At 40.3% G+C, this 25,050-nt stretch overlaps 2 protein-coding genes and 1 long non-coding RNA gene across 12 annotated transcripts in view; 1 reads left to right on the top strand and 2 right to left on the bottom strand.

The window, feature by feature from the left end:
• XRN1 (5'-3' exoribonuclease 1) overlaps positions 1-7,647 on the bottom strand; it is an 85,409-nt gene extending 77,762 nt beyond the window's left edge. For 3 of the 8 annotated variants that reach the window (XR_005584364.1, XM_039487236.1, XM_039487237.1), the window contains exons 1-2: positions 7,129-7,263; positions 373-605 (exon numbers count right to left, since the gene is read on the bottom strand). Coding sequence is in view for 7 of the 8 variants with exons in the window: in XM_039487236.1 (XP_039343170.1) it covers positions 373-605; positions 7,129-7,203 (308 nt within the window). In the remaining variant the exon portion in view is untranslated. Of the gene's footprint in view, positions 1-372; positions 606-6,507; positions 6,827-7,128; positions 7,264-7,532 lie in introns of those variants that run through there. The other 5 variants (XM_039487235.1, XM_039487239.1, XM_039487241.1 and 2 more) reach the window with 4 other exon arrangements.
• The window catches only part of LOC120371462, a 30,698-nt gene continuing 13,065 nt past the window's right edge, over positions 7,418-25,050 (top strand). For both annotated transcript variants that reach the window (XR_005584366.1, XR_005584365.1), the window contains exons 1-2: positions 7,418-7,667; positions 19,282-19,380. This is a non-coding gene — a long non-coding RNA (uncharacterized LOC120371462). The remainder of the gene's footprint in view (positions 7,668-19,281; positions 19,381-25,050) is intronic.
• The window catches only part of ATR (ATR serine/threonine kinase), an 80,837-nt gene continuing 67,575 nt past the window's right edge, over positions 11,789-25,050 (bottom strand). For both annotated transcript variants that reach the window (XM_039487232.1, XM_039487234.1), the window contains exons 43-47: positions 21,323-21,479; positions 20,951-21,104; positions 19,702-19,853; positions 15,984-16,089; positions 11,789-12,004 (exon numbers count right to left, since the gene is read on the bottom strand). In XM_039487232.1, coding sequence (XP_039343166.1) covers positions 11,831-12,004; positions 15,984-16,089; positions 19,702-19,853; positions 20,951-21,104; positions 21,323-21,479 — 743 coding nt within the window. In that variant the 3' untranslated portion in view covers positions 11,789-11,830. The remainder of the gene's footprint in view (positions 12,005-15,983; positions 16,090-19,701; positions 19,854-20,950; positions 21,105-21,322; positions 21,480-25,050) is intronic.

Raw genomic sequence — 25,050 nt, 5'->3', positions numbered from 1 at the left:
ATTTTTGTTGTCAGAAGGGGGGGTCGCAGTGCAATGAAGTTGGAGAACCTCTGTTCTAAGCCATTGGTTCCAAAAGGAGATTATTTATACTACCCTCTGCAGTGCTGTGCAAACTGCAAGTTCACTTCAAAAGCAAAAGATGAAAAGTACTCCCTGGTGTACAGGTTTTTTCCAAATGCACTGGCAAAAAATCCTCAGTTCTGATTTCTGACTGCTCAATTATTAACAAAACCCAAACAATGCTATAGTCAAAAGCATCATCATTTAAAACTATGTATTTAATACTTATTTCAATTTGTAAATTTTAAAAAATCTCATAAAAATGTGCTGTCCTATGGATTTATAAACAGGGCAACATTAAAATGTTTTCACCTAAAACGTCTCCCACGCTGCTGGTTCATTTTTGCTCTTGGAGCCACTCCATCAACTGCCATGAAGAAAACCTTTCTTGGTTTAATAATGCGAAATAATACTTCCAAGTAGTGAAAAATATCAGCAAAGATCTTATCATCTGAGATTCTGAAGTGAACATCGTCATCATTAGGGTGTGAACACTGATGGATGATACCATTCATATCCAGGTACAAGTTGTCAAATTCTGGAATCTAGAAAAAAGGCACATATAATATTAGGCTATCAAGTTACGTTAGTACTGTTAACAGCACCTATCAATCACAGACCTAGAAAAGGTTCCCTTTCTTCAGTGATAGCTTAAACAACAGAAGCTGCCCTCCAAGGCAGGAAAAGCACAGCAGGACCCGAGCTGTGTGAGCCAAGGGGTTTTCCTGAGGACTGATTGTAAACATAGGGGCTGGGGCATTGATTGGGTCCAGCGGAGTGTATTAGAAGGAAAAAGCTGCCAGAAAACCAGCAGACAATGAAAGATATGTAGAGACCATGGCCTTGAGTAGGGAGCAGACACAGAATTCCTTGGGGCACAAGACTGTCCGGAAAAGGCAGGCTTGCAAAATGTGAGCAAGGAAGCGGTCTGCCATTTGTTCCTACCATTTCCAGGAAAATGGCATTTTGTGTACATTCTTTGTAAATAAACAGAATTGCACCAAAGAAATATCTTGCTCGTATAAATAATGCAGCACAACTCCAAATATTGGCTAACTGTTTGGGCCAAAAGGCAACAGTACCATCATATTTTTGTCCAAAAAACACAACACAGACAAGGCCAGTTTGTAAAAAAATATATACCCATTCTGTACACATATCTTCTGCTTGATTTGTAAGTACTCCGGATCATAAGAGTCCCCCTGCAGTTTCAGTAGGACAGTAGGACACTTCCTGTGATGACCCGTTGTCTTGTTGCTGAACCATCCTCTCACCTAGGCCAAATAACTTCTAGGGGAATGTTTCTGTGTTTGTGTTTATAATTCAGAATTCTAGATTTAGGAGAAGCAGAGTACTGGGGAGCATGGTGGAAAGAAAGAGGTAGAGGCAGGCTTAAGACAGAGCTAATACATCTCTAATCTCTAGCAATACCTAGCATCTTGTTGGATATGGAGCTCAATCTGCAATGTATAAGAATGCAGCTGATGCATGGTGCTCAGTAATTATTTTTCTGCACTTCCTGGAACGGCATTTAGTCTCTCTAATAAAGGAACTAATTTAGTGGTCTGAATAAAACTGCACGCCTGAAGTCCATCACGTCCACACAGACACCAGCTCTCTAGTCCCAAGGGATAGTGTGTTGCATTGACAGCGCTCTAAAAAGCTGCAAAACCTTGGTGATTCACATGCCCTTTTCACATGAAGCAGAACATATGGAAGGGTAGCAAATGACATTTTCTACATATGAAGATGCACGCTGGGATGAAATTTATAAATAATCATCTATGTTTTACACAGAAAGTGCCCTTTATGCCCTCTCTCTTCTATCACGTTTTCTGCAAAAACAAACAGAAGAAAAAAACAACGTAGCCCTGTCCAGTAGTGCCCCCTCCCGCTACCTCTCCCTCAAACAAAACAAATTGCTTGTTTCTTCAGTATTTGAGTAGCCGGCCCAATATTTTACACCATTCTAGTATTCTCACTTATGAATTCTTCTGAATATAAGAGAACCACAGAGAAAAAGTATATCTCACCTTCACATGTATTTAAACTCTTTGCGTATAGCTCCTAGTATTTTGAATTTGTTTTTTTTTTTGCTTTCAGATCTAAAATTGAACATTCATCTCTGATAAACAACACCAAACCGTCTTTAGTTTCCCATAGTAATTCCTTCCATACTACCACTGTTCTGGCCTGATTCTCTCCTCTCTTACCCACATTTTACACCAATATTACTCCTTCAACTTCAACAGAGTTGCTCCCGACTGACATCAGCAGGAGAAGAGAATCATGTTTAATGGTTTCTATCTGCATGCAATACCTGCTCATTCTCTACTAAAATACTATACACACTGGATAACAAGTAGACTAGCATGTTGTTGCTGGACTGTAGCAAATATAAAATAGTGAAACATGTCCAGTCTGAATTCAATTTCATAATAGTCTTTGTAATTAAATGTTAGTATACAAATGATCCTGCATCTTTTTGCAATAAAGATAAATAGTGAGAACAACACTTTACAATATTAATTTAGGCAAACATGTATTTGTACGTGTAAAGACAAAAATGTGAATAGTTCCAAGAAATAAACAAAACAGTTTCTCCTAGTAATGATTAACTGAATGAAAAAAAAATCACACCGTACTTGCCAATTATTTAAAAGAGATGCAGAATATGCCCTTCTTCCAACAACTATGGAAAACTATGGTATAGTTAACATGACACAATTTTGCCTCCTACAGAATGTTTTTACTTTAAGAGTTCAAAAGGAAGTAGCAGTAATAAAAACAAAATCAAATAAGTAACACTAAAAATGTTATTGCTCTGATGGCAAAAGAGGATAAAATAAATTTTATGATTCAATTAGACTTTGGAGGTTTTCCACAACCAGATTAACTCAGTCAACCTGTCCACACTTGGTAATACATGATGCCTCAGCAAATTCAATACAGAGAGCACCAAATTATTGATTACTATAGCCCTAAATGTTCTGGTCATCAAAAATTAATACTCCATCTTGCTCCTGTTCTTGGCTTTGCACTCAGCCAACTGATCACCGGAAACTGTCAATCTGTAGAAGGCACCTCCCCTTCCAGTTCCAGAAAACAGACCAAGGGTGGACATTTCATAAATCTGTCTTTCTTCCAGATTCAAAAAGACCACAACGTAGTCTCTCTGGACATATAAGGAATTCTGGGGGTACTAAAAGTTAATTTTCTTTCCTTGAACAGCATGGAATTATCTCTTGGTTGAATGATGGATAAAATACTCAAAGTTTTCCTTTATTCCTACTGTTTTCCCTGTAAAGAGCCTTAAGATTGGTGGTAAAGTTATATAGAGTCAATCAGCCTATGCATCCGACGAAGTGGGTATTCACCCACGAAAGCTCATGCTCCAAAATGTCTGTTAGTCTATAAGGTGCCACAGGACTCTTTGATGCTTTTACAGCCTATGAAAGTTGACCCCACAAAGAATCAATCTCCTAACCCTACAAAAAAGCCCACGGAGTCACGAACTGCTGACATCAACAAGGCTCCCCAGGCTGTAAAGGACTGTATTCCCACAACCAACTTTATGCTGTGATGGTGCTTTTCAGGCTGGCTCCACAAAGGAAGGGGTGGGTGAGCAAGTAGGTTCAGCTAGTCCCTTTCCCTATTCCATCTGGTTCTGCTAGCAGTGGCTGCTGCTGAGTTTCTATTCTAGGAGGACACTAGGGCTTTCATGAAGGATATCAGATGATAAATTCTACACACTGATATGAATAAACCTAGTAATTAAGAGCGCTGAGTGAAGACTGCTTCTTTTTGTTCAATGAGACTATAGTTAAAAGCAAAATACTGACACTGAAAAAAAAAGTGGTACAAAAATTAGTTATAAATAACCAGAATGACTGTGTAGATACATGGGACACTGTGCTAACATTTCAGAGTTCAAGCACTGGCTTATAAAAACATTTTTTTTTTATCTACTTCAGACAGTCTCTCTTTCACACAGAACATGTCAACTAACACATTTTAACAGTACTTTTTAGATGTTGTCTCGACCAGGATTTGAAGGTATGACGTTAGCATGTGTTAGCTAACACAGTAACAAGTTCTTTAAGTCTAGTACAGACAAGGTACTGTATATTTTCAATGGCTGCTAGCTGGTCTTATTAAAAGCCCATTCTAACGATACACTTTTTATCCTACTGTTTCAAAGAAAAAACTTACACAGTACAGCCCCAAAGAAGGCATAACTACATAGAGTAGTCTGCTTTTAAGCAGAAAACCAAGTGCTCTAAAATCCACCACATGCTTACTTGGATTGCCTTGCAATTTGCTGTACCTTGTGGTTCCTAAAAGTTTCCTAGTTCACGTTAATGCAGTCCTCTTCAAACAGGACTGCATTAATGTGAACTAGGACCCTCTTAGTTCATGCCCGCAATATCTAAACAGAGGAGTTACAGCGCAGTACTTTGGTGCACATTCCTATTCAGACCTCCATACTCTAAACTGCATGGCAGTGTAGACATAGCTAAAGTCTCTACTAATGACTCAACTGATCTCAGTTACTTGGTGTACTTCTTACCTAATGCATAGCATTCAATGTTCCTTTGGGGAAGCAATACTGAAAAAGTTATTAATCTTAGCGTCTGTATCTACAGGTCAGCTTGTGCTCAATTGCTGAACCAGAGACTGAAATGTGCATATGTAGCAAGACTCTGCCAGAGTCAACAGCCAGAGAATTTTTTTGGCAATCTGCTGTCACAGTAACTGGATGACTCAAGAGGACATGCTGTGACCATTAAACCCACGTGTGTTTTACATGTTCCTTGCTCTCTGCCTGCATTCAGCAGGGAGCTTATTTTGGAATTTTTGTCCTGAGACCAAAATTTCTTATTTAAGTGCAATATTTTAGTGTGCTCTAAAATCCATGTAGTTTTAAAAATCAGTTTTCTAAGAGGCTTGTCCCACAGTTGGGAATGCAACTTTATTTTAAAAGGCATTTTAAACCATTTTTAAGTAAAGGATTCACTTACACTAGACGATGTTAAGGAACTATTTTAAGAACCATGTTGAATTTTAAACTTTATTTGGTTCTGTCTACACTATCTGACTAAACTATGTTAGAAATTGGTTTAATCAGAACCACATTTAAATGAGGAGAAGCTTAGGTGTCAACAATTATGATGCAATAGAAATCAAGGGCCTTGAGTGTACATACATTTGCTCCACGTGGAAGCCAGGCTCAGTTTAATTTAAACCTGTTATTAATCGATGACTTAAGCGAAACTAAAATAAAGCCAGGTCTACACTTAAAAGTTTTGTGGGCATGCTATCAAAAGGCCTAGCGTAGACAGTTATACAGTAAAAATAGGGTGCTTTAGCCAATGTAGCCTATTTTGCTCACTGAACTGGAATAAACTATACCAGCAGAAGTACTTTTTGGTGGTATAGTTGTATCTACATTAGAAGAGTTTTGCCAGTATAGCTAAACGAGAAAAGGTTTTTTAATTGTAGACAGCCTCATAAAAACCAAAATAAGTGTCTACAAACCCTTCTGCACTGGTTTAACTAAACAGTTTAAAATCACACCTTATGTTAAGTTGGTGCAACTCTGGGCAGATAAAGCCAAAATGAACAAACAGTTGACTGGGAGTATGATGAGGCATTGTTAACAAACATCGTTTTATGCTTTCAACCCCCTCTGAGCATCCAGCATAGACTCTGGTAATTCAAAGACTAGGATATTACTGTCCCTTTATCTAGGGCAGTGAATCTCAACCTGTGGCCCAACCAGCACACAGCTTCGGCCCAAGTGACATTCTCAGAGCCATATAGGTAGTATATATATTGTGTGGATGTGGCCCATATAACACAGACAGCTACATATGCAGCCCTAGATGATAAAAATGTTGAGGACCACTGATCTAGGACAAGAGGTTAGTAGTTTAATTGTCCTTTCACCTTTGAAAGTCTTCTGTTTTCCATTCTTTCCTCTTCCTAACTACTTATGGTTTGTCTATTTGGGGAATTATTCCAGAATAGCTATTCCTGATTAGCTCCATGTGTGGATACTCTTATTCCAGAATAAGAATGCCTTATTCTGAAATTAGTTTAACATGATTCGGAATAAAGCTGCCTTATTCTGAATTAGTTTAACATGATTCGGAATAAAGCACTCTTATTCTGGAATAAATGCATCAAGACACGGAGCTAGTCAGGAATAGTTAATCCGCTTTAATTTCCTACCGTATTCTAAATTAATTTAAATGCACAGACAAGCCCTCCATCCATTAACTATATGATTTTCAACCTCTCTCTCTTTAAGTTACTTTAAAATAATATGTAGTTATTCTAATAAACATCAACATGCTGACCACAGCAACATATGTCCACGTTTCCTAATCATATAATATTTAGATGTCTACTTTATTTACTTTTAGACCACCCTCAATTACTTACATAGAAGCAGAGGTGGACCAAGGTTAAGCACTTTAAAAAAACGCACCATGATGTTGTCTTCTACATCCAGGCAATGCTGTCAAACAAAACAGCTGCATTCTATCTTTTGAAAGGCGCCTTCCAAACGTACCTAGAGGGGCTGCTGGTGAAGCTAGCGGTGGTTGCTAGCAAAGTTTATTATGCCGTGTTATAAAAGGTCAAACTAAGAAGCTGCTGAGCTAGACCTAGCCGTGTTCCGAGAAAGAAAAATAAGTCAAGGAACAGAAGCGGGAAGGCTACGAGCAGGCACAGCTCTCCCCATAACGCAGGGCTGGCGCCAGCCCCAGCCTCCCAGCAGCTGTGTTTGCGGAGGGGTGTCAGCGAGGCCCGCTGCAGAGCTCGCTCCCTGGCGCCGTGTCCTGCGGGGAACCCTCGGGAGCGGCCTGGCTCCTCACGGGGGCGAGGCAGGTCAGCGCAGCGCCGGACACGAGCCCGGAGCCGTTAGCGGTGCCGGGCCCGCGCTGGCTCCCGTGTGAGCTGGCTGCGGCGAAGCACGGGGACACCCTCCCGTGCCCGGAGAGCGGCTGGGGCAAGGTGGGTGCGCACCCCCCAGCCCGCTACCCCCGGCCCAGCGCCGCTCACCTGATGCTCCTTCAGCACCTGGCTGAGGCAGGGATACCGCTCCGAGACCCACCGGTAGAACTTGGGGACCCCCATGGCCGCCGCCTACCCCAGTCCGACCGGACCCAAACAGCCCTTCCCCCACAGCCGGCTTCCTTCCGGCGCGTCCTGCTGACAGCCAGGCCGCCCAGCCACCACAGAGCGCGGCGCAGAGCGGCCCGACTCCACCCATAGAGACTGAGGCGGAGACAGAGCGTCTTTCCTCGCAACCCGCCGACGTTGGGGCAGCCCTGCGGGCAGGTGCAGGAGCTCGCTCGCTTTCCCTCCCCCCTCCCCCCCGCAGGGAGACGAGCCAGCGCGGCCGGGCGGGCGCCACAGTCTCGTGAGTGACGCCACTCAGAGCGTGCTGGTGCGTCTGCGCGGACCTGCCGGGGCCAGCCTCGTCAGCGAGAGACCTGCCCGCTCTGCCTCGACCGCCGGCGCAGTAGCCCAAACGCGAACTGCTGCCAGCAGAATTTCCTGCGCCACCACACCGGCGCTGGGCTTAGTGAGTGCCACAGGTAGCGTGCGAGGCACGGACATCTGTCCACCAGCAGCTGGGTACACTAGGGTGATCAGACAGCAAGTGTGAAAAATCAGGACAGGGGGTGGAGGGTAATAGGAGCCTATATAAGAAAAAGACCCAAAAATCAGGGCTTTCCCTATAAAATTAGGACATCTGGTCACCCTAGGGCACAAGCATACCCACCAGCAGGCACCCCACAGTGGGTACAAGTTTGGGTCCATAAGCGGGCAAGGCTCTTTAGCAACCCATAGCAAGACATCAGCCCAGCACTGCCCTAGGGCCAATGAACTATGTGAGCCTCACAAAATTGGTATGAAAATGTACAAACCCACCGGCCATCCATCCACCTTCCCCTTTAATGCTTGTACAAAACCAAACCCCACTCACCCTGGTTGAGTGCAGCTTGCCTATGCTAGGAAACACCTGTTCCCCTGCTTAACAAAGGCCTAAGCAGTGCTAAGAACTCAGCTGCAGGTAACCCAATGGCTACAGCTGCTGGGTTCAGCACCATGCTATCTAGCCCTGCTGGGAAAAGAGCTAATAACACCATGCTGAAAACAGCATTAGCAAGCAAGAAGCTTTTCAAAACTTTCCCAGGTGTAGATCAGGCCTGGGGAGCAGAATGTTTGCAAGGCAGATCTAAATAAGGAGCTGAGCTAGATATGAACCAAGGCCTGAAAGGTTCCTATTATGTTTCCTGGATCACTGAGTTACTTACACCAGGGAATGGCAACCTTTGGCACGTGGCTCACCAGGGTAAGCTGGGATGGTTTACCTGCCGCATCGGGGATGAATTAATGAGCTTATGTTGTATAGAGTTCTCTACAGTGCAAGGCAATATTATTTTGGGTTTATACCCCAAAAGAGGTGTGCATGTGAATATCCAAGCTGATTCCTCCCACACAGAGCTAATCTCAGTGTCTCTGTGTCCACTTGCAGCTGGGTGTGTCCCTACCTGTGTGTATGCCAGAGAAAGCTTGAGGGCCTGGCACAGCTAAGACAGGGTGAGGAAACCCAGGCTGGTGGAACTGGCAGAACCAGTGGGACCCCAGCACATCAGGTGGCATCCCAGATGGGAGGTTCAACCTGTCACGGTGGGATTGTTTCCAGCTTCTTCCTATCATAGGCACTGGTCATCAGTTGTGTGCAGAAGTTCCTTTTCCCTCCTGCACAATTGTGCGGACTGCTGTACAGCAGCTTTTACATTGGTAACACGGAGGCACCAGCTAGGCTCATGCCTAGCAGAAAATCCAACTTTGCAGCATCACTCTGTGCTGTGACTACAGCACAGTGGCTTCCTCTGTAGCTTTTGGTCACTTGGCCTTATAGTTTCCCTTCCCAGGAAGAGGGCTACCCTTTCACCAACCTACCCAGAAGGGTTCTCAGTTGGCCACCTTAAGAAGGATAGAAGGGAAAGGAGGAAATACCAAGGATGAAGGGTACAAGGGAGAGGAGAGATGAGATACTGAATTGAGAGAAGAAACCAGCATCTGTACACAAGGTTTTGGGGGTGACTGCATAAGAAGCAGAGAATGGAGAAGGAAACATCTGAAAAAACACAAATTCCTTTAAAATTAAAAAAGAGAAAGTAGAAAAACAGAAGGAACAAATAAGGCAATACTGAAGAGGATTTAGGTATTTAGGAAAAACAGGGCTCATAAGGGACTGGGTAGAAACTGCATTGTTAACTACAGTTCTAGTTCAAACGTATAGATCTTAATCAGAATATGTAAAACAGTAATAAGAACCTCCAAGCTAGCTTTAGCTCAGCAGTGTTGTTTACATTTCAATTTGATGTATCATACATCACCACCTTATTTTAGTACAAAAATTACCCAGCATAGAATCCAAGTGATGGCATTTTAAAAACTAATATTCCTGGAAGCAGGTCTGGGCAAGCTTATGTATTCACAGGACAGCATTAATCCATTTCAGCATCATCTTTAATGTGCTCTTATTTTAGATGACCGTCCAGGTTCCCAGGAGAACAATGGTGAAAAGATATTTACAGTTCTGCATAGTATTTAAATTCAGAGGGGCATTGCCACCTATTTGAAATTCAGATTAACTGGGAATGACCATTTGCATCTGGCTGCAGAACAATAGCTGCTACATAAAGGACTAGTACAGATGTATACCTGCCTCTTAACAGAAGAAACTTAAAAAAATTATATACTAGATTTGCCACAATATTTTCTAGCCCAGTGTCGCACAGTTAATACTTTCTTTTGTTACTGATTTAGGAAGCACTCTGGACATTTGTTTCTCCCATCAGTGAAAATTGAATATATTCAAAAACACATTACTTACTTTTGTTTCTAGAAAAATTGTCTCTTTGACTTGAGTGGGAAATAACAGGGGCTAGAAAATTGCTTCACATGGGAAAACCTACAAGAAAGGAATGGGAAATTGATTTGCCAATAGTGGAGGAAGCAAGGGGTTCTGTCCAGATGCTAAAAGCAGGGGGTCCTGTGCCTGAGCAATGGCTCCGAAGGGCTGCTCTTTCTGCAGCAATGGAGTCACTGTGCTAAAGATTCCTCTGACCACTTCTCCTCTATGTTTTCCCTTAATTGGGTTTCACAGTATGGCAGGCTGGGGCAAGGATGTTAGTACAGCTTCAGGACATGAGTTTGCCATTCCCCACCAACAAAAAGATCCTTATGGTGTGAAGGGACAGTAACACAAAAGCCCCTCAATCCCTTTACTTACAGAAGGATGGAGATCCAGGCATGCGTGGAGGGGCTATTCTGTGCACAGATCCAAGGAATGATTCTCTCCATTATAATGTATTACTCTTACTGCACCATACATGTTCATGACACTTCATAGACAAATACTAGATCTCTGCCCCAAAGAGCTTAATTTAAGTTAGAGAATACATATGCAAAGAGCAGGGCATTAGAATACAGGCCATTTGATTACTTTAATTCAGATTATGTATGCACCTTTTAATTCCAGGTGGGGTTTTTTTGGTGGGGGTGGGAAATGGGAACAGTAGAGATGGAGTGTTATTTTCAAACGGTGCTCAGAGGTAATAATGGTCCTAGTATAACAAATTGCATTCTATTTGGGTTCTTAGTGGAAGGCTATAAAAAGTGTTTCTGTAGGGGCTGAGGACTTTCTCAAAGTAAGGTGAGTTTGAGTGCACAAAATGATGTTTTCTAGCATAGGTGAGGGGTGTAAAAACAAGAAAGTACAAGTAAAAAGGAAATTAATGGCATGAATGATTTCAGTCACTTCAGAAGGCTAAATCAGGAAATGCTATTGTCTTCAATTGGAGGAGTTTGTGTGTTATAAACCTGCCTCTTGGTGACATGCCATATTATGCTCTACTGGGTGGTTTAGAGGTCAAACAGGTGCTACTAGTTGATACGATAGTTTAAAATGCCTGGGGGCTTCCCATGAGCAACAGCAAAATTTCAGAGAAACCTAGGTAAGAATGAATATCTTGCAAAAAAGTTTCTAGTTTTGGAAAACCCCTCTGAAATAGGTACATGAATACAGTTACAGCTAAAAATCCCATTTCAACCATGTTGATACAAAATTCATTTTATATACATTCTCTTTTTAAATATCAACATGTCTCCTACAAAAGAAATTAATTAGAAATAGAATAAGTTTATCTCCCTCCCTTTATTTATATCTATCTATCTATATATATATGAAACATTTAATAAAGCTAATTTGACCCTGCTTAGATATGGGAGTATACATACACATTCATAAATATTGTAGATGAATGTAAAGTATATAGGAAACCACACACCTGCATTGTTGAGATGACTGTATATTCTGTTTAGTAGTTCATTTATTGTATTCTGTATACATAAAACAGAGTCTCCATAAATACAAATATCTATCTTCAAACTCACATAATGCAATGAATGCATTTACATATATATATATATATATATATATATATACATACACACACACACACACACACACACACACACACACAACATACACAGCATATGTACTACAACTATATAGTATATATTACATAGGCTGCATATTAAGTTGCAATGTAGATATGCACAAAATCAGAAATCAACAAAAGTAGTAATTGTAGAAAATATTACAGTGACTAAAAGAATTCAACGTTTTGTAAAAAAAAAAAAAAAAAATTATAGCAGCATAAGTTGTGAAGACAGTATTTCACATATATGGAGCCCAGCCCATGTACATCTGGCAGAGCAGGTTCTCATTGTTTGCTTCTTGAATAAGGTAATGAACATGCCCTTCAATAGACAAGGGCAATCCTTTTACCCGGTTCCTAGTCTTAATCACACCCTGTAGCCGCTGTTCTATGTCAAGGACATGAGTCTTGGCCTACGAACAAGGAAAAAGAAAACTTAAAATTCATGTGTCCATACATTTGTCACATCTTTAACAGAAACAGTTCCTGTTCTTCCAAATAAAATTTTGGCTGATTACAACATGTATTCCAGATCCCACAAACAGATTTAATATACAAATATCTATGAACTTTTTTCTGAAAATAGTTTGAAGAAAATGAACAAAGTAAATCATTCTCAAGGACTGATTGCTTGTTGGGCAAGCTATAGCCTTAGCATTACTTTTACAACTAGACCTTATCAAAGATTGAATAAGCTATTGCACCACCTTTTGAAGCAGGTAGCAATGAAATGTGGTTTATTCTATATAAATTCTTTCATCATCACAATATGTATATGGCTCAGTAACACAGAGGCCAAGAGTCAACTGTAGTAAAAAAGTATGTTCCAGAAAATGTTCAGACATACTATGTTCCGAAAAGCAATTTTTTACCTGAAAATAGTGTATTGTTGTTTTTTTTTTGGACTGATCTAATGTGGGCCAGATTGGAAGAGTTTTCCGCTGATGTCAAAAAATAAGTCTGCAAGTATGAACCAGACTTGAGCCAAATAAAGTATTTTGACTAATTCTCAACCAGGCAAAACACACAACTATTATGCCATACACATACACTTACAGGAAAGAAGCTATATATTCCTTAATAAGATCACTCATTCATTTATACTAACATCCGAAGAAGTGAGCTGTAGCTCATGAAAGCTCATGCTGAAATAAATTTGTTAGTCTCTAAGGTGCCAGAAGTACTCCTGTTCTTTTTGCGGATACAGACTAACACGGCTGCTACTCTGAAACCTGTCATTCATTTATGTTGTATATTGTATAACACATAAAAAAACTACATTAGAAGAACAGTAAGACTAAGGTCAAGCTCTTAAGAGTTAGGAAATGCCAGAATTAAAGTTGGCTGTACAAACTTACTTCAGTCCCCTTATACTAACTCAGCCTCATTATGAAACAGACTTTAATGACATGCTTGATGCTGCTCACATACCCTTTTTCTCCCACAGGATCTCATTAAGTGCATGACAGACCTGTTCTGAGGATGAATCAGGGTTCTGAAGTGAAAGAGGCTGTTGTCTGTAGGGCTCCTGCCTCATTTGTTGCAGAAGTTAGGTGGTATGTAGTGAATGAGGCAAGTGATTGCAGGAGGAGAAAGGCTGGTCTCAGCTTAAGGCAGTTGAACACCGCTCTGGAGGACAGAATTCTACTATCCCTGTCTGTGCCACAGACTTTCTGTGTGATGCTATCCAAGTCACTTAAACCAGATTTTTCACAAGTGATCATGAACTGTGTGTTTCTCATTTTCAGGGTGCCTGACTTGAGACCCTGGGGGTCTGATTTGCAGAAGTGCACACCACTCATAACTGCACTGCACTCACACTGCAAATGAAATCAATGGGACCTATGTTCCAAACATATAAAGTGCTATATAATGCCAAGAACTCTGAAAAATCAGTCCTAGGTCTTACACATTTGCAGGAGAGAGAGCAGGGCAAAAAAACCCTTAGCAAACGAAGACATTCATTGCTCATGCTTCTCCCTCGGGAGAGGATGGGAGACAGATATGTAGACATCTTACTTAATGCACTACTGGAAGGTACCAGATACTACAGTGATGAGCATGGTACAAAAGCCTATATATAATAGAACAGAAGAACCAAAATTAGTGGATACCTTTGACCTTAATTTCTCTATGCCTCAGCTCCCCATCTGGAAAATGGGGGTAATAATATTCCTTAATCTCCACAGGGCTGTTGTGAAAATACATTCATTTATATTTGTGAAGCCCTCAGATACTATAGTGAAGAGTATCATGGAAAAACTCATGAGGAAATTAATTCTGTTATCAGAGCAAGCGTTGAATAGTGTGCAGTAAATAAGGTCTGGGGTGTCAAATACTGAACAAGAAAACAAAATATTGAATAGCTGTTCATTAAGTGAGCATCATTCATTTTTTTTCCTCCTGCTGATGATAGCTCATCTCAATTGATTAGACTCTTCCTGTTCTCTGTATGTATAAATATCTCCTGTCTGTGTGTTCCATTCTATGCATCCGAAGAAGTGAGATGTAACTCACGAAAGCTCATGCTAAAATAAATTTGTTAGTCTTTAAGGTGCCACAAGTACTCCTGTTCTTTTTGCGGATACAGACTAACACGGCTGCTACTCTGAAACCTCCATCTTCTTCCACTTCCTTTTTGTTCTCCTGCACAAGCACTACATTATCTACAAAAAGCATGCACCAGGGTGTCAGTCTCTGGATGTTTTCTATAAGTGATTCAAGCACCAACATGAACACAAAGGGGCTTAGTGCCATGCCTTGATGAACTCTGACTCTTACTGGAAACTGGTCAATTTCTCCATATGGCCTTCAAACTGTAGCAACAGCATCCATGTATATGTCCTGGATGAGTCTGATACATGAAGACTATCTGTTTCATTCTTATACAGATGACTTATCTCGGAATGTGGCCTAAGCCTTCCCAACATCAATGAATCTATGTGCAGGGTTTTCCTTTTTTCTCCCTATATTTTTCCACGAACAATCTTAATTCAACATAGTATCCACTGTTGACTTGCCTGCCACAAATCCAAACTGACTGTCATGTATCTTTACTTCTTTTCGTAATCTCTTATCAATAATTTTGTGTAAAAAATATGTAATTTCAGAAATTAGTTAGAGACCCTTCTAAATTATCTGTACAAATTAGCAGGGCGTATTTCCTAAAACTATAAAGTCAGTTTAACAGAAGCTGATAGTAGCAACATGCCTACAGATAAGTCACAGATTTCTGAAAAGGGCAGCAGTTTAAACTCACACTGCCTAGGTGTAGCTCAGGCTCAATTACCACAAATTATCCCTTTGAGCCACCCAGCTACTGTGACAATAAGATGTCTGGTAACCTTCCCATAGTCTTACCACTTATGGACATTTCAATCTCTTTTGGCACATACCTTTCTAGAGAGCTAACATCTTCCTTTAATAAGATTTTGAATATTGCTTCCTCAAAGGGCAGTGTATGCCATGCATTAGTTGAGATAAATGTCTAGTGACTGAGATCAGTTGAGGAACAATTAGAGCTGTAGTTTGAGCCCTACATGTGCAGTGTGTGTGCACCCACATACATACACACGCCCGATTTTGTAAAATGGTGGGGTTTTGTTGGGGTTTTTTGGGGGTGGGTGGGGAGGACCATATCTTGGAATCTCTTGCTTACATTATCCAAATTTAGATCATGAACTCTAGCCAGCATCCCCATATGGTGCAAAAATTTTCAAGACAATCCATTTAAGCATGTGAATTTTACAGTACTTAGAAGAGTGGACCTTTACACAGAAAATGCTGCTCAACCATAACTATTGCAGAGCTGGCACTCCCTAATAATGTTCTTTTAATGTAGTTTTATGTGTGTAACTTGCTAGGTTGTTAAAAGAGCGAGAGACTCCATTCCAGACTCTGAGCAAGAGACTGGGTTCCATTCCAGATTCTGGAGGGGACTGTGCTCTAGTGGGTTAAGATACACTGATGGTAGAAACAGCGGAATCCATAGCACAGACAGGGCTCAAGTGGCATCATCACCATGTCATCTAGTAACTTTGGAGAACATGTTGGTAAAAATGCATGAGCCCTCTCTACACTACAGCTTCCATGGCAGATGGAGCTGCACTTATGGGTCCTAATTTTATCAGTATAGACACAGCCTTAGAGAATGATGCTTAAAAGGTACAGTAGGTCTCATGAAAGTTTTTATTGAAGTATCAGTCTCATATTTTAAGGATTAAACAACAGCAAAGAGATATTTAATAAAACAACAGCTGGAATAGGTTTGGAAGAAAAAAAATCCAGGAAAGTAAAGCTTTGCATAAATTAGAACAAAACAATTGATGATACTGTGAAATATAAAATAATGAAATATTAGTTCTAGAGTAGATCAGACTTCTTGCAACTGACCTTTTCGTTGACAACTTCACCGGTTTCATTCACCTGTGCTTTTGTATTACCTTTCACTGGTTTACTCCACTCTACAAGGGGATCGTGGATAAAAGTCTTCAAGACACTAAAAACATACAAACAAAATAAGACACTTTTTCTGTTTGCTAAAATAAAACATTACTGCTTAATATTCATAATTAATAGTCTATAATTCTTTATTTCCTAAAGGAAGGAAAAACTTTAATGAAGCCCCTCATTTTATTTTAAAGAGTCTATTTCCTTTACAGTTCTGTCCAGAGTATCACTACTGGTAATTTCATAAAGGTTAGCTTTGTCCATGACTGCAGTCATAAACAACACAACTATTCTTTTGAATCTGATTGTGTATCCTCTAACAGCAGCTTTTGCAATTAAAATAACAGAGCAGCATACCTTTCAAAAGGCAGTAAAAATAATGGCTTATTTACTCGTCTGGATAGGTTAGTGGAAGAGTAATGTAACTGACAACCCTCAGAACATGAGCTATCTTCCATGTTTCTCTGAGTAAAGATCTTAAACGTGTTCGCAAGTTAATGCAAAACTAGTCAGCGTAAGCAATTTTGCTATGAACAGTCTAGTGAAATATGTAGCAAGTGTGTGGCAACTCCAGGAAGTAAAAGCAGATTATAGAACATCCAATTTAAGCACGAGTCCTCTATAGACTCCTAGTCTGTACTACAATTAATCCATCATGATCTAAATATTGACAGGCCAAATGCTCAGAAATGGGATACAAGCACAAAGGAATAAAGACGCTCTATGCCTGTCATCACTACTGAGCATCACTGATTCAACTCACAGTGGATCAAATTCTGGTGCCCTTACCCAAACAAAACTAACATTTATTTAATGGACATTTTGTATAATGAAGAACTCCACCATTTGGCTCCAAGTGAATTCTAAATATAAAAATTGCCATTTTAATGAGAAATGCTACCCTTCATAACTCCCCAAAAATTCTTTCAATAAGATTACTACTATCTGTTGATAGCTTTAAAAAATACATGAAACTCTTTTACATAATGTTTTCTAGAGAAAAGTTAAATGATTCTTTTAACATGCAACAATACCACCACAAACAAAATTAACATTTGTTAAACAGAACTGAAGAAAACCTGTCAACAAATCAATGGCCTCCATTTATCCCCTACGCCTGGACTTCAGTTTGAAAAAATGAGGGACTCAGCATTCAGCCACATTTTTATGCCACTTGTGACAGAGGTGCATACAGTTTAATATATAAAACAATACAGTGAAACCTGCACTAAGAATCATCTCCACTCTGACTTATGCAACCACTGAAAATTATCCAAGGTTTTAAGTACAGTTTGTTTGTGCCTTAAAAAGTCACCTGGTACAAGGTAACTTTGTTTTTGCTGTTCCATTGGGTAATGGTGCAAGATGGGCTTCATGGTATCTGTTTTGAAGGTATTTTATCCTTATTTTGGACTTGGAATGTATAACTAATCCTGCACAGCCAACACTGAAATATGGGTTGAAGCAACATCAGGATGTGTGTCACTGGAGCAAGACTATACACTCAAGCCAAAATTTTATAAATTTAAAAATGTTGGACTCACTCTCAGGGAAGGAAGGCTACTAAGGAAGTTTCAGCTTTACACTCCAGAGTAGCAGGAGATAATGGGTCACACCTTTTGCAAGCCTCTTTGCACTGAACTAGGTGACTGTGACGCATGGCTAGAAAGGGTTAAACATCCTGCAAAATAAATAACCCTCAAAAGGCATGTGGGGAGATAATGTTTGTGTTTTTGTGTATTTACATATGCATGAGTAGGATCAACAGTGTAATCAAGAGTCCCTGTCTATGCTGTATTCTGATAATTTATAGGTCAAAAGAACATCCTATCATTTAAATGAATTGTAAACCTGGGATATCTCTTTTCATCTCTCTTTGAAATGTATAACAAATAATCTGTGACTGGCGGAGGAACAAGAAAACATCCTTATGTTAATTCTATACCTAAGTAGCAGTGATGGACCTCCTTCAAAGTCATGCTAATTACCTTTAGAACTCCCAGCTCCTCAAAAGACATGAAATTGTACAAAAATCCTTGGGTCCTGATTCTGTCATCTCAGATCTGCTTAGGTTTCATCAGAGGAAGTTTGAATCACAAGACTGAGGTCCCCATTATGCTGGTATGCCCTGAATATGATATTTGGACATTGGACTATAACCTATGAACTATTCAAGGCCGCCCAGAGGTGGGGGCAAGTGGGGCAATTTGCCCCAGGCCCAGCAGGGGCCCCCACGAGAGTTTTTCGGGGCCCCTGGAGCAGGGTCCTTTACTCGCTTCGGGGGCCCCGGAAAACTCTCGCGGGGCCCGGGCCCCCAGAGCTTCTTCGCTCCTGGTCTTCACTGGTGGGGGGTCCTTCCTCTCCGGGACAGAACGACCCCCCGCTGCCGAATTACCACCGAAGCAGGACCCGCCGCTGGAGTGCAGCTGGATCTTCGGCGGTAATTCAGCGGCGGGGGGTCCTTCCGTTCCGGGACCCGCCGCCGAAGTGCCCCGAAGACCCGCGGTGGGGGCTGCACTTCGGGGGCGGGTCCCGCTTCGGCGGTAATTCAGTGGCAGGGGGTCCCCGCCCTGAGTCTTTGGGGCACTTTGGCGGCCGGTCCCGGAACGGAATGACCCCCCAGCCCCCGACTTACTGCCGAAGCGGGGCCCCCCGCCGCCCAAGACCCCGGACCCCCAGAATCCTCTGGGCGGCCCTGGAACTATTTCTGAAAGAACTCTTTGCAACTACAAAGTTCATCATCTATGCTATGAATCTGAACCTCAGTGAATTGAACTCATGTCTATATGTATATATTGATCTTCTAACCGTATTCTCTTTATGTTGTTTTAAAATACATTTTAGTTTAGTTAATAAGAACTGACTGTAGCATGTATTTGGGTAAGAGGTGAAACATTCATTAACCTGAGAGATAATGTGTCAGATCCTTTGGGATTGGCAGAACCTTTTCCTTTATATGATGAAATAAGATTTACAGAATTTTTCATCATATCTGATGTGGGTACCTGGGTGGAGGCCTGAGGTGGATCACTTTAAGGGAACTGTGCTGTTTGGACTTCTGAGTAACCAGTAAGGTAATAAAGAAGCTGTTTCATGCTGGCTTGGTAAATCTAAGTAGTGGAATATCCATAAGCTTTATGGGGTCTGTCTGCCCCATTCTTTGCAGTTCACCCTAATTGAGTGATCACAGCTGGCCCCCATTGGGACCCTGGTCACAGTGACTTACAGCTTTCTCAAACAGGCAGCCAAGAATTCCCCCAGTACCTGAGAAGAGCAATGCAGCTGAGGATCTAGCTCAAAAGAACTAAGCAGAAGAGCGTTAAAGCAGAGACAATTTGAGGTAAATAAAAACTAAACAAAGTTATATTTTGAGAACAAACAAAAGTTTAGTATAAGACGGTAAAAAGTCTATCCATTGTAAACCTTGGTACTTTTTCTTATTACTAGTTAGAAAGTAACTCTACAGTTAACAAAATATGTTGACTAGCTATACTGTTTGATACATAAAGTGCATGTCAGACTCAATCTGTGCTACTGGAAGAGGAGTTTTTTCTCTCCCCAAAAGAACTGGCTCAGGGACCAGCAGTTAACATTTCAAGTTTATATCATAAACTAGATAATTTTTATTATAAAAACCTCTTAAATACGGATTGCTATTTACCTCATTAGAGGTTCTCTCTGATCACGCATTAGCCTCATTGTGACTTCACAAGCTCTTCGGAAGAGACCTTCTGTTCCCATTGGACCCATTCCATTGACCATATTATGAGTGAGGCGAAAAGGTACAATTTCTGGAACTTCAAAAGTTTCCCCCTGCAAATTAATAAAAAGTTAATTAAATCTAAAGTTAACTTCAGAACAGTTTTGCTGATTTATTATTTCAAGTTTCTTTTCCAAATTGTATGTCAGACCATTGCAGGCCAAACAACTAACTTATCCTGCCTAACTATTGCCATTAGAGTAAACCAAATTCAGGTGATTCTGGCATAGATTTGAATTGGATTATGTCAACATTGCTTCTGGAGGTCTCATCCTAGCTAGCAGACATTTGGCCATATCACAAGTCCATCTCACCATTTAGGAAAATGTGGCATGAGCAAAGGATTGAAGATAGATATGGGATATAGAATAATAAAGGTGACAAACACTAGGAGTTTGGTGAAAGATTGATGAGAACTACTCAAAAATTCTTCAATGTTTTCTGTTTTAAATCATACACCAGCTTTCAAGATGTGTTATCTTTGTTCCACCACCTCAGGCAAGTTCTGATGATAGTTTTAAAATCCTCATTATTCTCATAATTTATAGATAGTCAAAACATTTTGTTTTTTAAAACAAGGTTGAATAGGACCAACAAGGCCAAATGGTTGACACTGATGATTTAACATGGCAACTAGTTGACCAGGACCCATATTACATATTTCTGAATTAAGCCGAACACCAACTAGATTGTCCAATAGAAACACCAAAACCCATTCTGGCCACAGTTAAAAAGAAAATGCCACTTTCTTCCATGGCAAATTCTCTTTTGAGTGACTGATGTACAAAACTACATTATTCACAACAGCAGTGACAGACAGAAAGAATGTTTTGTAAACATTGAGCAAGTACTCTCACGTGTGCTGACATTTTAGTGCATCCAAAGAAAGCTCATGTGATGCTATCTGAAGACTGCTTTAATTATCATGACATATAGGACAATAATGCCTTTGTGTAAGATTTTTTTTCCACTGGATATATAGGTTTATATACTCTAAAGCATCTGAATTGGAAACACAATGATATATGAATATCATGATAGATATTCTGAGTCTCAAAATACAAGAAATACTGAAAAAGCAGGAGAGATGTGTGGATTTTGAACTTATAAGTGTTTAAAAAATCAGCAAGATCAGAAAGACATTTCCTACCTTATTGAACAAACAGTTGAAGTCCACATGCACACATTCACCAGTCAAAGAATCAAAAAGAATATTTTCACCATGGCGGTCTCCCAAGCCCAGTATGTAACCAACCATTGACATCACTGCAGTGGAACGGCAATAGGCTGATCTGCTACTGTACCTACAGAAAATAAGGATCCAGTGTAAAAACCTAGGATCACTTGCCCTTGCACAACCTTTTAGACAATTTAGAGCTTTTAAATAGCTTTTGTGCTCTATGTGAAAAGCTCCAGTCTTATTTTGCTTAGTACATATTTCATTTTCTATCTGCTTTATCTTCATTTACATTCTGTGAAAATAAACTAGTGTCATTAAGCTAACATGATCACAGCAACTGACCATAAAGTAGGATCAGGGAATGTTCTCAGAAACCATTCATGAAAAATAGGAGGATGTCGGGGCAGAAGAGTTTCTTTGAACATTTTCAGCTTTTCAGATAAAGGTGCTGACTTCGGAAGCATGTGTTGCCGTAGCTCCTTTCCAGTCATATAGACTCCTGTAAAAGATTTCAATCAGATGTAACAAACCAAGTCTTATTATATAGGGTGTCCCCCCAACTACTATTTAGAGTTCATCAAGTGTAGCTTAAAATACCAAAATTAGAACAGGTTTTACTGTTTTAATTAAATTAATATTTAAAAAAGTATTTTCCAACTCAGGAAAAAAGGAAGCTGTGCAAGCACATTACAAATTCAGATCTTGGCTGAGCCAGGTTACATGAAGTAAACAAATTCCCTTCCACAATAAAATCCTTATGATCCAATCAATCATGCCAGTTGACACATGTGAAAGACAAAGCCTCTACTGTCATCTGCAGCTCAGAAAATTTTGAGTGCTGTGTAGTTGACTCAGATGAAGTACAAAAAAGTAAGGCTGTCAAGCGATTAAAAAAATTAATTGCAATTAATCGCGCTTTTAAACAACAATAGAATACCATTTATTTTAAATAGTTTTGGATGTTTACTACATTTTCAAATATATTAATTTCAGTTACAACAGAACACAAAGTGCACAGCGCTCACTATATTTTTTATTCCAAATATTTGCACCGTAAAAAACAAAAAAATTGTATTTTTCAATTCACTTCATACAAGTACTGTAGTGCAATCTCTTCATCATGAAAGTTGAATTTACAAGAGTAGAATTATGTACAAAAAAACTGCATTCAAAAATAAAACAATGTAAAACTTTAGAGCTTACAAGTCCACTCAGTCCTGCTTCTTGGTTAATCAATACTCAGACAAACAAGGTTGGTTACAATTTGCAGGAGATAATGCTGCCTGCTTCTTCATTATGTCATCTGGAAGTGAGAACAGGCATTCACATGGCACTGTTGTAGCTGGCGTTGCAAGATATTTATGTGCCAGATGCACTAAAGCTTCATATGTCTCTTCATGCTTCAACTACCATTCCAGAGGACATGCTTCCATGCTGATGATGGGTTCTGCTCTATAATGATCCAAAGCAGTGAGGACTGACACATGTTCATTTTCATCATCTGAGTCAGATGCCACCACCAGAAGGTTGATTTTCTTTTTTGGTGGTTTGGGTTCTGTAGTTTCTGAGCTCTGAGTTCTGTAGCATCAGAGTGCTGCTCTTTTAAGACTTCTAAAAGCATGCTCCACAGCTCGTCCCTCTCAGATTTTGGACGGCACTTCAGATTCTTAAACCTTGGGTTGAGTGCTGTAGCTATTTTTAGAAATTTCACATCGGTACCTTCTTTGCGTTTTGTCAAATCTGCTGTGAAAGTGTTCTTAAAATGAACATGTGCTGGGTCATCATCCAAGACTGCTATAACATGAAATATATGCAGAGTGCGGGTAAAACAGAACAGGAGACACACGATTCTCCCCACAAAGGAGTACAGTACAAATTTAATTGACACATTTTTTTTTAATGAGTATCATCAGCATGGAAGCCTGTCCTCTGGAATGATGGCCGAAGCATGAAGGGGCATATGAATGTTTAGCATATCTGGCATGTAAATACCATGCAATGCCGGCTACAAAAGTGCCATGCAAATGCCTGTTCTCACTTTCAGGTGACATTGTAAATAAGAAGATAGCAGTATCTCCCGTCAACGTAAACAAAATTGTTTGTCTGAGCGATTGGCAGAATAAGAAGTAGGACTGAGTGGACCTGCAGGCGCTAAAGTTTTATACTGTTTTGTTTTTGAGTGCAATTATGTTACAACAACAACAAAAAATCTGCATTTATAAGTTACACTTTCACAATAAAGAGATTGCACTTCAGTACTTGTATGAGGTGAATTGAAATATACTATTTATTTTATTATTTTTACAGTGCAAATATTTGTAATAAAAATAATATAAACTGAGCACTGTGCACTTTGTATTCTGTGTTGTAATTGAAATCAATAGTGAAAATGCAGACAACATCCAAAAATATTTAATACATTTCAATTGGTATTCTATTGTTATAAGTGCAATTAATTGTGATTAATTTTTTTAATGGCAACTAATTTTTTCTAGTTAATGATGTGAGTTAACTGCAATTAATTTACAACCCTAAAAAAAAGTTTTTCCATTGGTCAACTATGATTTTATGACACTGCTCAATGTAAAGTTAAGTTTGTTGAAAAGCAAAGGATTCTGATTTTTCACTGGAAAGTCACTGTGGCAGTTAATTTGATAAATGATAAAGATTAAAAACAACTATCATAAAAGTGACAAGCAAAAAATAAGAATGGACATAAAGCCTAACACAAAAGAAAAGCCAAGCATTATTTTATTGCTTAGTACTGTACACATATTCCTTTTAATGACAACGAGCTTCAGCAGCAATACTAGTGACATAAGACTGGATTAAGAAGATTACATTCTCAGCACTAAAAGAAAGCCACATTAGGTTTATCTTTGTGATGCCCTGAAAAACATTAATAGCAAGTTTAGATATTCTTCCATTTATGAGTACAACAAAAAATCTGCCAATGGTGTGCTAGTAATGGCTAAATACAATCTGTTGCATCTTCCCAGAATTCAGGACAGGATAAAGAAATTTCTTACAAGATAATTTTCTTTCTGCTAGAAGCTTCTCTCCTCATTCATAACAAATGTGAAATTCTTTCTGGGGGCTTGAGTTGAAGGTCAGGGCTTAATCCTGGAGCCTCTAGCAACAACACTGGAACATCTCCAAAGTCCACAGATGAGCTCCATTACCCATTTGTTACGAATTAGAAGAGAAGCTGGGCAGCAGAATGAAATTATCACACCTTCTACAGCTCAGTTTTGTCTAGAAGTTTGGGATCTGATCACTTGCTTTCTGTCTCATTCACTGAGAGCTACAATCCCATCCAAACAAAGGCAGCATAAATCAGTCACATAACTCCACGTTTGAGAGGTACTGTACAGCCAAGATAATGCATCACAGAGCTCATTTTTACCTAAAATTTATAAATCTAAAAATATTTTCTATAAGTTTGTGACAGGGTGTACCCCTGCACTGGTACAGCAGGGGTTAACCCTTCTCTTTTAGCTGAGGCCACACTCCTCCAGCTCTGCTGGGCATGCTCCAGCTGGAAGCAGGATATAAAACCCAGCAGAGCAGCTCAGTCTGGGCTGACCACTGTGGGGAAGGAGGTGTGTTGCTAGCTCCTGAGGGAGGACCGTCTGCACTGTAAGACATGGAGGCCAGCCAGTCAGAAACGGACCCCGACACACTGGCATTGGATGTTGCAGAGAGGGGAGAGACCAGAGAATCCCTGAGACAGAGAACCCCAGAGATTTGGGTAGGAAGTAACCCTGGGAAGTTTGGCAGGGAAACGGTTGTAGAACTGGACCAAGGCTTGGCATGTTTTGTTTGGAGCTTTGCCGAGCTGGTGGCGGGCAACCCTGCCACCTAGGGCCCTGGGTTGGGACCTGGTAAAGAGGGCAGGACCAGGTCCCCCTATCCTGGCCACCACCCACCCCAGGGTGCTGGTCCCACTCACCAGTATTAGGGACTCTGGCCCTGGGCCACACTGCCCTGAGAGAGGGCCGTATCACCGACACTGGCCATTGGGCTGCGCTGCCCCAATAGTAAGGGCGGTAGTACGGACTCTGACCACT

The sequence above is a fragment of the Mauremys reevesii genome, linkage group 9, assembly GCF_016161935.1.
Source record: "Mauremys reevesii isolate NIE-2019 linkage group 9, ASM1616193v1, whole genome shotgun sequence".
NCBI classification, from domain to species: Eukaryota; Metazoa; Chordata; order Testudines; family Geoemydidae; genus Mauremys; species Mauremys reevesii.
The sequence above is the reverse complement of the archived record's forward strand: the minus strand, read 5'-3'. Positions and strand labels throughout refer to the sequence as shown.